We start from the raw sequence: 14,003 nt of genomic DNA, 5'->3' as shown, positions 1-14,003 counted from the left end.
CTATTTGCCTTTCCTCAAAGAGTCGAATACATTACTCACGACTGATTTAAATTTTACTATATTATTAATAATTCGTCACAATTTAAAGGGGATTAGCGTTATGACACAACATATTGTCCTAGCAATTTTTTACGCTAATTCTCTCTCCTTTTTATCTTCCTCTCTTTTCTCCGAAGAAATAAATTGACTATGATCCTTTTTAAACCTTTAACTTATTTCCAAGCGTTGATTTTTTTTTCCTCATAAAACGAAATAGCTGCACAAACAATTCGCATATTCAGAGTATCAGCTGTAAAACTAATTAGCAAAAATTCATGAAACAAAATAAAATTTCCTCCTTACAATTTTCTTCTAAAAATTATTTTATATAGAATTAGTACATTAAATTAAATATTTTCTCATCAAATTCAAATTTGTTATTTTTTTATTTCATGTGTTTAACTTAACTTTATTTATTTTATTTCTTTCTCAAAAAAGACAGAGCAAGGCGTTTTAGTCCGCTTATAAGGGTTTTACAACAAGAAATCTTTTTCTCGTGATAACGTTTTTTCCTTCACAACAACTTTTTCCGCTCATTACTAGTAGAACAATGCCTCGCAATAGATGTAATTAAAACAAAAATTCCTTTTCTCAACACAAAGAAATCAAAAAATTCGAGGCTCGTTTTAAAATTTTATGGCTAGTTGCCTTCAGCGATCTCCTTTCCGGTGAATCATAAAGAGTGCAGTTCATAGAGTTCCAAAAAAAAAATGCAAAAACTAAAATTATTATTCGATAACCACAAAAAGTCGAAAAATCAGTAAAATAGTGAAAAATTGCTACCGAATTAAAATTCTTATGTGATAATTTGATTTTTATGAGATAATTTGTGCTAGTGTATCCGTTTTTCCGAAGCAGTGCTAAGTTTTTTTCCACAAAATTTACCTAAAATGATTTTTATAATAGAAAGAGGAAGTGACCGAAAGCGTGCCCACATAACAAAAACTTAAACAAAAAATTGTTTACATTCTTGTGCTTGTTTACATGTTTGTTCGAGCTTCTGAAAATCTTCAGCGTTAAGAAAGAGAAAAAAATATCTTAGAAAATAAATTCACAGGAACGTTTCATAGATTCTAACCACGGTAGCAATTATAAAACGCATAAATCAATAGCCGAAATTCTGGTACGCAATTACGTACGCTATACGTCCGTAATTGAGAAAATTTATTTCTCATGATCGCTGTGCGGTTCTAGAGGTTCGCTAACATAACGAGAGGACATAGGTGAAAGATGTGAAATTTTTTAGGATCATGTTGAAGACGTATATTTGACAAGGAAATTTCTGGATTTGTTGAAATCCTTGTATGGACACAGCGATAAGAGAGTGGAAATCCGAAATTCGGAAAGAGTTATAGTAATAAAATCCGAAAAGACCCGCTTTGTTTACACGGTGAGGTCGAAGAGGTATTGAAAACAACGGAAATGAGTGGATTCGGGAGGAAATAGATGCATTCGCTTTAAAAAAAAAACCTTTACATAAATACATATGCAATTAAGGGCCCGAATACCTAACTCTTACAATGACGCCATTTCCGGATTCCTGCTTAGCTTTTCATGTGTGCGAAATATAACCTTCTCAGGTTATTATTTTTAGAAAAATTATCCTGTAACTTAAAAATGCAAAAAAAATTGTTATCTCGTAGAGAATTAGTTCAACTGTAGATCTAACTTGTTAAGAAAACAAAAATCCAACACAATTTCCTTGAAAAATTACTCTAAAGGAAACCAAATTCATAAAATTACCCTAAAAGAAAAAAATGCCCATCAGAATTGTTCCTGTTCCATCCTGGACCAACCAGAACTCCAAAACTCACCTGACCACCGCTTCCGTCACCTTTTAGCTGTGCTCGAGCCAGCATTGCTTTCCTTTTCACATCCATCGCCAATCAATTTATCGATCAATTCCTGATCATTAATTCTGTGTCAGAAGATGTGGTACGTCGAAATTCTCCTGGAAAATATGGGAATAATGCGCGAAAACACGGGGATCCGATCTGAATAAGAAGGAAAACACTGCGAAATCACGATCCAGCAATCAAATCTAATAATCGAAGCATGGGGAAATAAAAACACGGGATTTTTCCGAGAAAATATGGAAAAGCGAGCAAAAAAATGTACAACTATGCACTGTTAAAATCGAGCAAGAGCGTACACCTGTATTATCAGCGTTACTCGTCGTCAAATCGCCTTTTATTGATAAAAGATGACTCAAACGAGAACTCTGACAGATTAACAAAACAAACATGAGTGTAAGGATACTAACAACTTGTTGAACAATCGATCAATAATCGATTTTCGAAGTGGAAGAATAAGAAAAAAGGGGAAAAAATAGTGGAATGAAAAAAGACACAGATACCGAGAGAGAGAGCAATAAAACTGGAAATACTGTTAAAATCTCAAAAACACCAATGTATTTGAATCCGCGGATGTAATTGAAATTTTCCAAAATTCATTCTGACCCCGCCCCCTAAAGTAGTGGACCCTTAGCTCATTGGTCAGAATGGTGGGACTTTCTTAGTTGACCAATCACGACCTCAACACATAGAGTGAAATTTCTATTGCAGTACTCTACAGAACAAATAATCTAATCAATCGAACGACTATCCTATTGAGTTAGGAATTTTAGATTTATCCCTGCTAATCCCTGAAATGGCAGCACAATAGCAGCAATATACGCATAGTATAAAGTAGTAAATAGTAAATGGTAGTAAATAGTATAAATATAAACGAGAATAAAGCGAAGAAATACTGCCTGACGATGAGGGAAATCAAGTCACAGATCATTCTATGACAGAATTATTCATGACGACTAATGAGGTAAGATAGGAATTTTGATAAAAATTTATTATATGACAAGATAACGAGAGAATTACCGGATAAAAAATCGATATTTTGGGAAAATGACTTCTTTTTTAGGTGTGGATGCTTCAAGAGAAAAAACAAACAGGGAATGAACTTCAATAATAGACACATAACTGTGTAGATAAGTAACTAATAAAGAAACAGGTGAAAAAAAAACAAACAAATAACTAATAAACAACGGGTAAAAAGCAGAACAATCTGTATTTATATATTATATTATTATATTATATATTTATATTTATTTTATTTATTATATTATTATTTATTACTATATTTATTATTATTTCTTATTTTATATATTATGTATATACATGTTTTTTTGTCTCAAATGGCAACAATTTTTGATTACGATAATCGAGTTTTCATGGTGAAATTCAAAGGGAATTGTTTAAGAAAATCAGACTAAAAGCGGCATATACCTGTTCCCAAGCGAAATTTATCGAAAATTCAAATTCAGGAAACAAACAAAAAAACGATAGCGGTAAACATAGAATCACTACTGTGAATCTGCCACCACCGCCTCTCTAAAGGCGGGACCCTCATTGTGGTGGTGCTATAATGATTTCATAGCACCTAATTAAAAAGCGAGGTTTCCACGGGGAACACGTCGGAAACATTTCCCCTTAAACAGCACTTGAACCCATTAAAAGAAAGAAAACGTTTCAAATTTTATCGTTGGTAATTACTGTGATGATACCAGTACCATCAAATCACCACCAACTATGCACGATTAGCAATTATCGTAACAACCTCGTTTAACTCGAGAATGAGGGGAACGCTAATGATGGCCGTGGCCAGATTACGCGGGGAATCGCTTCGCGTTTTTTTTTTCTTTATTTTCTATGGTTCTAGAACCATTGAAATTACTACTTTTCCTTGAAAAAGACCCTCAGTTATAAATCTTTCATAGAAAAAACCAGGATAAAACAATTTTTTCGCGTATACAAAACCAAGCTGGGTCCGATTATTCAATTATGTGCAGAAAAAACCCATTCCCACAAAACTTTCAGCATTCAAGAAAGCTGCTAACAGATTTCTTAAAGGCATCACTCCACGAGTCTGAGGTTCTACAGATTTCAGGTGGATTATTCGTATACACGGTCGTAGATTAAGGAGAGGAGGATGATTCCGTCCATTTCTTCCTAATTGCCGTAAAAAACGGCCCGGATGATACGCCTTCGAGCGTTCCGGCGCGCTATTTTCTACAAGGAGTTCGATTGGAGCGCGCCAGCCTTGTGCACGCGCCGCATCCTCCGGGCCGGTTTTTGCGGCAATTAAGAAGAAATAAGCGGAATTACCCTCCCATACATAATCTACGATCCCGTATACGAATATTCCACCTGAAATCCGTATCACCTCAGATTCGTGGGGTGATGCCTTTAAGCAAACAAGTAATTAGGGTTCTCTTCACTTGTATTCAGTGATGTATGTATGTACTCATTACTATTCTTTTGCTGGAGTAATTTTTGCAAATTTTTTTTGTTGAATACTCAGTCCCAAAACACATGAACAGCCATGGAAAAAAATAAGTACAAGCAGTTAGGAATTGATTAAATTAAAGGAAATGAATTGAACGTATTCCGAGCAACAAAAGAAACAATTGCAAATTTATTTTAATTATACGCCCTTTTATCAAGATATCATTGTCATATAATGCATATTAATGGTAGTATTATTCACAACTACTATTCACTTAATATAGCTGTGGTAATGAAACTCGAAAGGATTCACACCTTGTGTACGAAACAACAAAAACACAGCGTTTACAGCTTCGAGAGTAGGCAACTCTGAGGGATTCAGAAAACGACCACTTAAGAACAGTTCTCGAAAGTTTACAGCAACGAGAAATCCAGAACAGAAACAGGAAAACAAGCGTAGAGCGTAGAAGCTCCTAAAATACCGTGCAGAAAGAAACGAGACAAAAATAAGAGACAAGTAATTGATAGGTGCTGCTTGGAATATAGGGAACAAAACGGAACGAGGGACAGCGAGGGACAGGGGAACAGTTCTCGTTTGACGTGAAAACGTTTGTGGATTTGTGTTTCGATAGAAATCCCTTTCTTTCTGAATTTACTGAAAGTTGAGGTTTAGAGATCAGAGTTTCTAAAAAAGTGAACAACTTGAGAGAGAACTTAAGACTACTTCCCGATATTTTTGAGGATAAACCAGAAACTGTTTTTAATTGAGCGTTTATTTTTTAACCTTTTCTACGTCTTAGCAGAGGAATAGAATACAGAATAAAGAAAGAATAGAGTAGAATATCTTATACATACGAAACAAGTGCTTTTTTAAAAGAACCCTCTTTTCTATGTACGTCGAATTTCCTATTCACCTCCATGAATTGTATACCTATATATTTCTCATAAGGTTGAGTTTCAAAAATGTAATTCACTTTAAAGCCACTCTCCGTCCACTTCTAATCGTGTGGTGAAAACCCTTTTTACGAGATCTTTCCAAGATCTGTTTACGGCAAAAATGCTCCAGACTTCATTTCCCTTAAGAACCAAGAAATCCATCGCGGATAGGTCCTCACAAGTTGGATACCGCTGCTGTGCCTCAAAAGCCTCCCGTTCAGCCTACTCAGATCCCAAATGGATTGGATTTTTGGCCTCAGAATTGATGAAATTAGAGAAAACATCACATAAACAAGTAGTTCGATAAGGATTTCTCCGGAATTTTCCGACTAAGGTGATTCTTATTCTTATTTCTACTACAACATGTACTGCAAACATACAATCGTTACGCGATCCGATCGTCACGGATTTTCTTCGTGTTTGCTTCGACTGCAATTCTATGAATGTTCGATTCGTTCACGAATTCTCGGTAGAACAGAATCTTTAGTCGACTATTAAAGGCATCACCCCGCGAATCTGGAGTGAAACGGATTTCCGGTGGAGTATTCCTATACGGGGCCGTAGATTATGGGGAGGAGGGTGATTCTGTGTTCATTTCTTCCTAATTGCCTTAGAAAACGGCACGGAAGATACGGCTTCGAGCGTTCCGGCGCAATATTTTCCACAAGGAGTTCGATTGGAGCGCGCCAGCTTTGTGCACGCGCCGCATCTTCCGGGCCGTTTTTTACGGCAATTAAGAAGAAGTGGACGGAATCACACCCCTCTTCATAATCTACGATCCCGTATACGAACACTCCACCAGAAACCCGTACCACCTCAGATTCGTGGGGTGATGTGTTTAATCAGATGGTTGCCTTTAGGCGGATAAATTATGTTGGCATGAGGAGCCACGGAAAGAAATGATGAGGCTATATATGTTTTCGTTGCTTGGATAGTGCTTGAATAGTATGATTGATCTGCAAATATCCTAGAAAAGTGGCGTTAAGGAAGTTTTTTATTGGTTACTGTCGTGAAACAAAGGATTTAAACCTTAAGAAACAGGAAAAAAAAACTTTGACAAACGGAAAAAAAAAACAAAAAATCTCAGTTCCTCAGTGTTTTTTTTCTTTATAAAGTATCGAAGCAGTACGCACCTCTTCAATAGTTTACGGCAAATATTTAAATGTTTCGTATTAATTTTTAATTTACCGTGCGACAAATAAGTAAATAAACATGAGGATTGGCCACAAAGCCGAGAAAAGCCTCAAAGATAGGATTTACAAGCATAAAAAAACGCCAGTCATCCAGAGATCCGTCTGAATTGGCGATAAAAGGAATAGCAATAGGAGCGAGTTTATATTCGCAACGTCCATCTGGAGGCAGCGGCAAAAAGTGGATGGGCTGACGTATTCATGTCAGACGAATACTCTCGCCAAGCTTACTTGTACAAGCATGTGAGTGAACCAACGTGCAACAGTATAAAGGTAACAAGCTTCTTAGTTATGTCATACAATCATTATATTTTTCTTTGGGAATATAAATACAAAAGAAATGAAATCATCTCCGGCTTCTTTTTCTAGCCATGCCCTCTATTAAAGGCATCACCCCATGAATCTGAGGTGGTACGGATTTCAGGTGAAGTATTCGTATACGGGATCGTAGGTTATGGAGAGGGGGGTGATTCCGTCTATTTCTTCCTAACTGCCGTAAAAAAAAACAGCCCGGAAGATGCGGCGCGTGCACAAGGTTGGCACGCTCCAATAGAACTTGTAGAAAATAGCGCGCCGGAACGCCCGAAGCCGTATCTTTCGGGTCGTTTTTTACGGCAATTACGAAGAAATGGACGGAATCACCCACCTCTCCATAATCTACTATCCCGCATACGAATACTATACCTGAAATCCGTACCACCTCAGATTCGTGGGGTGATGCCTTTAAATCCTAGAGTCCCTCCAGAACTCTGTGATCTTCTTACTTATGTCATATAGTAATTATATTTTCTTTGGGAATATAAATACAAAGGAAATGAAATCATCTCCGACTCCTTTTTCCAGCCATGCCCTGTATTAAATATTAAGTTATTGATTTTCCGTCTCTTTCTGCCTCTTTTCTGTCTCGGTGCAATGGTAGGTCGTTGCGGGACCTAACTATCTGTTAGATAAACATTTCCAATGCAGGTGCGACTGCATATGCATTTCCGCTGTCTCACGTAAATTTTTAGCAAACAAATTTCCTGTTTGGATAGCTACATATATTACCAAGGGCCTGCGATTTGCCAAAGCACCGCGGATGCGTCGCGGTCGTACAAGCAAACATAAATGCTGTGGTGGAGCATATTTTTGTTACTATTTCACTGCGTTTCAAACGCTATGTTTGTAGAATCCGCAGTCAGATGAACTAGTTTTCTCCGAGAAGAAAGGATTGTAAAGGTTTCAGAAGCACCCCAGTTGATCTCGCCTGTTTTGGGAGCCGAATAACGTTACGGGAGGTCGAATAACAGAAGCTGTTTTCAGGAGAAGGTCGCAAGCGACGTTCGGCAGTCGAAAGTGTTCAAAATCGTTGAGTGGAGTTCTTTTTTGGACCCAGGAGAGAAGAAGAATCAGGTTTCATCCTTACAAGGAGAGAAATTCTCGTAAGGATGAAACCTCAAAGCGATGTAATCCGGTCAAACGTATCCAAAATCGTTGAATGGGGTATATATATTCAATTCTTTAAAATTTGTCTGTAAATTCGACAACTACTTGCTATTATCCGCCAATATGATCACCCCCTTTCAGCCCGCCTCTAGTCTTGGAACATTGGGCCACATTAAAATTGTCGTGATACACTGGTGCGTCACTCTCTCGTAGTCATAAACGACTGCGTGGTGCACGCTGCGTGACCCTGTGAAATATGGATTTTCTCCTATACGATGAGTGCAGAAAATCAGAAAACTCTTCCCATTATTTCCCTCAGTCAGGCAGTCATGATTTGTTAACATTCGTGAAACAATGAAAATAAAAAAACGAAAAGAGAGAATAAAGAAGAAGGAAAAAAACTAATTTATCTTTTCCAGCAAATGTGTTAACATTGTTTGTGACTTGTTTTAAAATAGAACTCATGCGTGAAAATGCTTGGCATCGTTGAAAAGTTCGGAACAAAAAACGACTTTTTGGTAACTTCATCATCCTGGATGAGTCATAAATCCTGTATATAACTGATGATGACAAAACATTTCTGGAACTCCACAAAGACTCAGCCTTGGAAGTTTCTCTTTCAACGCATACAATTTTTCACAAAAGCTGAAATTAATTATCTTAAAAGTGTCGACATCGAAATAATGCTTACTAGTAGGTTATTTATGGAACGTTTTTACTTAAAAAGTAAAAAAAAACAATGATTAACTTAACCAACACCAGATCACAAGTGACTCGACTGTGCTTCCTTTCCGAATAACAACGGTCGTGCATTTTGCAAGCATCATTAACTTCAGCTGAAAACACCAGTGAAAGTTTGTCTTGAGGTCAGAAGTCGTTTTCTTTTTTTTTTTAGTTTCTCTCCAGAAGCAACGCCTAGCGCCGGGTCCCAAAACGAAGAGAGTATCGCGCGGAAGAAAGGCACGGGTGAAATTGCCTCACGAAAAAGGGCCAACTTTGCTGTACAAAGTTAAGATGAACTTCTAGTGAGCTTTGTTCTTCTTTGTTTTCATCAGTAGCACACTTATGAGCGTTTCCAAACAAATAAACAAATAAATAAATAAATGAACATTCCTTCGTTCATACTTGCCGCTTCGCTGTCCTATCGTTCATCACACGACCACGGACAAGGAAAGCTACAATACTAAAACGGCATCACCACTGCGATTAGAAATGTCATCAATAAAATTACTGGGAGGTTCTCCATCCAAGAATCTCCTTTACCCTTACACAGCCGGTTAGTCGCAAGGCTACGTGGCGCGTATCCAGCTGGTGGGGCTAGTCGCAGACCAACCGCAAACTTATCTGTGCCCTAAGACGGAGGTTGACTTAGGATGACAGATTCTTACTGGGAGATTTTCCATCCAAGAATCTCCCTTACTAGAGGGATCACAGCCGGTTAGTCGCAAGGCTACATGGCGAGTTCCGAGATTCCCTGTTTCTGCTGTGGTAGCATTGATTCTCAATACTTTTGTGTCCCGCACGTCAGTCAAGCTAGAAACCTAAAATAAAGTTTGGGAGGTGCAAGAAAGGCGGTTTGGGAACTACGTGACCCACGAGCTGAACAGGAAGAAACGAGCGCCCCGGGGAGCGTATATTAGCACTGGGGATCTAGTGAGGGAGACTAGGAACACCAGATTCCGTGCTCACCTCTTCAACACCACCGTACTTCCTGCTTTGACCTATGCTTCGGAAACCTGGGCATTTCGCAACCAGAGTGAGCGTCATTGAACGCTCATTCGAGAGAGTGATGCCAAGAGTATCCCGCTTCACACAAGTGAGGGACGGATTTGAAGTTCTTTTCTACGTCAACGATCGAAGATTAGAGACGCCACCGCATTTACCCAGGAAAGTTGAATAAGGTGGGCCGGACACGTGATGCGCTTCGGCGACAACCGCTGCACCAGAGCCGTAATCGTCTGGGTTCTGCGCGATATTAAACGCACTACAGGAAATTTTGCTACAACCTTTAGCACCAAGCATTTAGAAAAGATTCTCTGTGAAGTAGAGAAGTCCTCACACTGATCGCATGAAGAAATACACTGAAACACAGTGATCATTATAGGAGTATTGAAGCATGGGCATAGGCATTTTTGCTTCTTCACTATCTCGGAAAGTGTGCAAAAGCAGAAATAGGAAGTTTTTATTCGAGTGAAATTTCCTTACTCATTATTTCTCGACACGTAGTTATAGTTACCATTTTCGCGAAAAATTTAGTAAACCACATAATATCAGCACCACAGTCCCAGTTATCTTCAGCAAATTTTCTTGCTGGAGCGAACATCTCGCCAAGCTTTTCCTATAACTCGCCATGTCTTTAATCCTACAACTTTGGAATTATTCACAAACAGAAACCTTCCCCTACGTTTACGTCCTCTAGTGCTTTTTTCACCCATTTCTTGACGTCAACAACAGCTTTGTCGACCCAATTTACAACAGACGTTTTTACGCTGTTCCAAGTATTTGAAATCCAGTCAAATAGACCTGCCTGGAAGCAATTGGGAAGTGTTTCGCAGCACTTCGATTATTCTGATTACAATTGGATCTTTTAAAACTTGATCGCACCTCACATTTCTGAACTTGTACCGCAAAAATGATAAGGATCACATAGGAGGGTCGCATGACGACTATATATACGCAGTACTTTTTTCACGACCGTCGAATAAAATGAACATCACTCAACTTTCTGAACTTGCTTGTTATTAAATTCCACGCAATTCCTCTTATCTAATCAGCATACTTGCGGTTCAAGCGTATGCAGAGGCGAGAACTGTTAAAAGTCGAAAATTTTATACAAAGCAAATTCATATATACCTGAGCTGTTTTTATAGAGAACCCCACATTCTTCCTCGAATTTTTGCTGATGCTTATTTACAGGGGTGGGCGGATGTGGTGTAGCAATTAGAGGTTCCGCTGCTTGTATCGGAGGTTCGAATCCGCCCTAGTGCTCACCAAGCCTTTCATCCCTCCGCGGTCGATAAACTGGTACCAGACTTGTCTGGGAGGATGAAAACACTGACTTGACACATCGGCTAGCCTCCGCAAGTCATTGTATGGGTCAGCTACACGTTCGTAGATCTCAAACGATTCTGAATTCTGGAAAATTTATCCTTCACAATCCTTATTCACAACGGTTCTGGCGACCAAATTTTTCTACGATTCACCTAGTAACGTGAAAAATCTGCTGGCGCAGACATACGCTCCGCGTCTGCCAGGGAGCGGAAGCGATCGTATCAGCAGCCGGTTGATTGTCCGTTCGATCAGAGAGGCTGCGCGTGCGCCTGCGTTCACATGCATGGGACATTGTCAGTTGCCTCGTAGAGAGATTCGGTCGACAATGCAGTTTCCCACGCAGTTCTACGAAACGGTTAAGAGAAATTGGTCGCTCTCATACTCGTGATCTAACCCCACGTTTTCGTGCGGTCATCTCTGCACAGTCAATTCCGAGGAATGTTGCCTTTAACCAAATTAACAGCAGATTAGCAAAATCTTTTATTGCTCGAATTCGATGTGTGTCCTCATTTTGTGAAGGGGCATAGATCATTTTGTCGTAAAGTGCATACTGTTACGGCTCTGAGTGCTTTGTATGCTTCAAATTCATAGACCTTTGTGACCAGAGGCGCATCTTTTCACCACGACATTTATGAAATACATCCTACCCTATATCGATCAATAGTGAGACTGCAAGCACAAAAATTTCACCGAACCGCTATCTCTAAGGTGATGAATAATAAGTTAAAAGTAGAAAAAAATAAAGTCACTGGCGTATCAATCCACGTGGGATGCGGCAATGCGTTTCACTGCAGTTCGCAATAGTTGAAATTTTGGAACTCGTCTTGGCCTATAGAATGACTTGAGAGCGCTAGCGGATGATCAAGTCAGCGTTTTTATCCTCCCGGACAAGTCGGGTACCAATTTATCGACCCCGGAGGGATGAAAGGCTTGGTTGGCACAAAGGCAGATTTGAACCTTCGATCGATCGTGGAACTTCCAACCGCTACACTACACTCGCCCCAGTTATAGACAAAAATTAAATCGAACGAATTGAATCAAGTAAATTAAATATATTCCGAGCAAAAAAAGAACCAATTGCAGAACTTTAATTAGAATTTATCAAGATATCATTGTCATATAATGCATAGTAATGGTGGTATTATTCACAATTACTATTCATTCAATATAGTTGTAGTAATGAAACTCGACAGGTTTCACACCTTGTTTCGTACGAAGCAACAAAAAACGTCTACAGTTTCGAGAGCAAGAAATTCTGAAGTTTCAGAAAACGACCACTTAAGAATAGTTCTCGAAAGTTTACAACAACGAGAAATCCAGGACAGAAACAGGAAAACGAGCGAGCGTAGAAGCTCCTATTATAAAATACCGCGCAAAAAGGAACGGGACAAAAATAAAAGGCAAGTAATTGATGGGTGCTGCGTGCAATACAGGGAACAAAACGGAACGAGGGAAAGGGGAACAGTTCTCGTTCGATGTGAAGGTTTTTGCTGAGTTGAATCTTCAGCAAGATAAAACCTCTTTAAGAACTTCTACCTGTTCCTAAATGAGCCCATATGATTCGAAACTTAAGGTTTAGAATATAAAGTTTTTAAAAAATAAAACAATTTGGTGGTACAGGTTAAAAGCAGTTAGCAGCAGTTTTAAATTAATCTCTTTTAACTCTTTCTACCTCTTCATTCAAACCTCATTTTCGCAATGAACTCTCTTCGTTTTCAGGTGAAACCCGACACAGCCTACGTAGGATCGACTAGCAGTTTTCAGAAGTTGGAAATGTCGCTGCGTGTCCGAAACACCATTCAGTCTACTCAGATTCCAGCATGGACTGGATTTCTGGTCTTAAGATTGATAAAACTACAAATAACATCGTATAAACAAGCTTTCTGATTTGGATTTCTCAATTTTCAAAACAAGGTGATTCTTATTTCTATTTCAACGGTCATATTTTACAAGCATACAATCATTATGCGATCTTTATGGATGTTCTTAGTGTTTGTTTCGGCTACAAATCTACGAATGTTTGGTTCGTTCGAATTTTTCGAATTTTCGATAGAGCAGTATTTTTAAACGATTGCAAATCACAAGATTCCCTTAAGGCTGGCATGGCTGTCGAAGAGATCAGAGTAGAAGTCGTAGATAATTTTCTCCATCCCCCTTCTCGATGCAATGGTTGTTCCCTTCGAGTTTCGGAGAGCAGTAATCCTCGTCTTGCGACTGGCGAAATCTCGACGGAGAGAGCGAATGCTCTTTCCGGCCTCTGCAGCTTCAGGATACACTTCTGCTCTTCTCTCTTCGAAGTCTTCGTTTATCGCCTCTCTGCAAAGCCTTGCGAGCTTGAGTTCTTTGCTCCCTGGGGCTCGTGCTGCTCCACCCTGGCGTATCAGCTCAAAAGTTTCAAGAGAGACGCGGCTCTTGGTGGTTTTGAAACTCTCAGGCTTCTTCGCGCAGTCGTTAAGGTGTTCAACGAGCCGGTCATATTCCTCGTCGATGTTGTCCATTGCGGAGTCTTCCCAAAAGCCGGCTAGCGTAGCGAAGAGATCCCAGTTAATGGTAGTCCTGGGATTTCGCTCTCTGAACTTGGCGGCTTTCTCTGCTCTCCTTGTGAAGGAAAATCTTCCTCGGAAGAGGCGATGGTTCGATCCCGTATAGAACGTTCTTACAACAGCTACTTCCGTCAGGCAGAAGCTTTTACTGACGATGATGTGGTCTATTTCATTACGGCGCCCTCCACCGGGTGACTCCCACGTCCAGCGTAGAGAGGAGGGCTTCTGGAATTGCGAGTTCCCATGGATGGTCTTAGTCGTCATGATGACTTCGGAGAGCCTCTCTCCCTGTTCATTCCATTGTACGCCTAGGGGGCCCCGATGTGCCGTTCCTCAGGCGTTCTTCTTGGGCCAACTTTGGCGTTGAAATCGCCAATTATGCCCCTGTAGAAGGCATGATCTTCTCGGTGGAACTTCTCCAGGTCCATATAAAAGGCTTCGACTTCTTCTTCGTAGCTTAATGTTGGAGCGTAAGCGACGAAGGTAGCCAAAGCTGGTGTTGGACCACATCTTCTCATCCGCAGACGTCCAGATGTCCA

General features: G+C 39.6%; 4 protein-coding genes across 7 annotated transcripts in view; all 4 read right to left on the bottom strand.

Annotated features, from left to right (window-relative positions):
* RB195_008673 (uncharacterized protein) overlaps positions 1 to 1,919 on the bottom strand; it is a gene marked incomplete at both ends in the record, with an annotated part of 133,497 nt that extends 131,578 nt beyond the window's left edge. For all 4 annotated transcript variants that reach the window (XM_064195289.1, XM_064195288.1, XM_064195290.1 and 1 more), the window contains one exon: positions 1,854 to 1,919. In XM_064195289.1, the coding sequence (XP_064046432.1) occupies positions 1,854 to 1,919 (66 nt within the window). The remainder of the gene's footprint in view (positions 1 to 1,853) is intronic.
* A 6,478-nt stretch (positions 1,920 to 8,397) lies between these two features.
* RB195_008672 (uncharacterized protein) lies at positions 8,398 to 10,531 on the bottom strand (the record flags this gene model as incomplete). Its single annotated transcript, XM_064195286.1, has 5 exons — positions 8,398 to 8,515; positions 8,628 to 8,706; positions 10,076 to 10,208; positions 10,275 to 10,397; positions 10,475 to 10,531. The coding sequence occupies 5 exons, from the start codon at positions 10,529 to 10,531 to the stop codon at positions 8,398 to 8,400; spliced, it is 510 nt and encodes a 169-aa protein (XP_064046431.1).
* Positions 10,532 to 12,999: 2,468 nt separating this feature from the next.
* On the bottom strand, positions 13,000 to 13,728 carry RB195_008671 (uncharacterized protein; the record flags this gene model as incomplete). The annotated part of the gene is made up of 1 exon (XM_064195285.1): positions 13,000 to 13,728. The coding sequence occupies one exon, from the start codon at positions 13,726 to 13,728 to the stop codon at positions 13,000 to 13,002; it is 729 nt and encodes a 242-aa protein (XP_064046430.1).
* A 44-nt stretch (positions 13,729 to 13,772) lies between these two features.
* Positions 13,773 to 13,982, bottom strand: RB195_008670 (uncharacterized protein; the record flags this gene model as incomplete). The annotated part of the gene is made up of 1 exon (XM_064195284.1): positions 13,773 to 13,982. The coding sequence occupies one exon, from the start codon at positions 13,980 to 13,982 to the stop codon at positions 13,773 to 13,775; it is 210 nt and encodes a 69-aa protein (XP_064046429.1).
* Between the last annotated feature and the right edge of the window lie 21 nt (positions 13,983 to 14,003).

The sequence above is a fragment of the Necator americanus genome, chromosome III (assembly GCF_031761385.1).
Source record: "Necator americanus strain Aroian chromosome III, whole genome shotgun sequence".
Taxonomy (NCBI): domain Eukaryota; kingdom Metazoa; phylum Nematoda; class Chromadorea; order Rhabditida; family Ancylostomatidae; genus Necator; species Necator americanus.
Note: the sequence above shows the minus strand (reverse complement) of the source record. Positions and strands in the feature narration are given on the sequence as shown.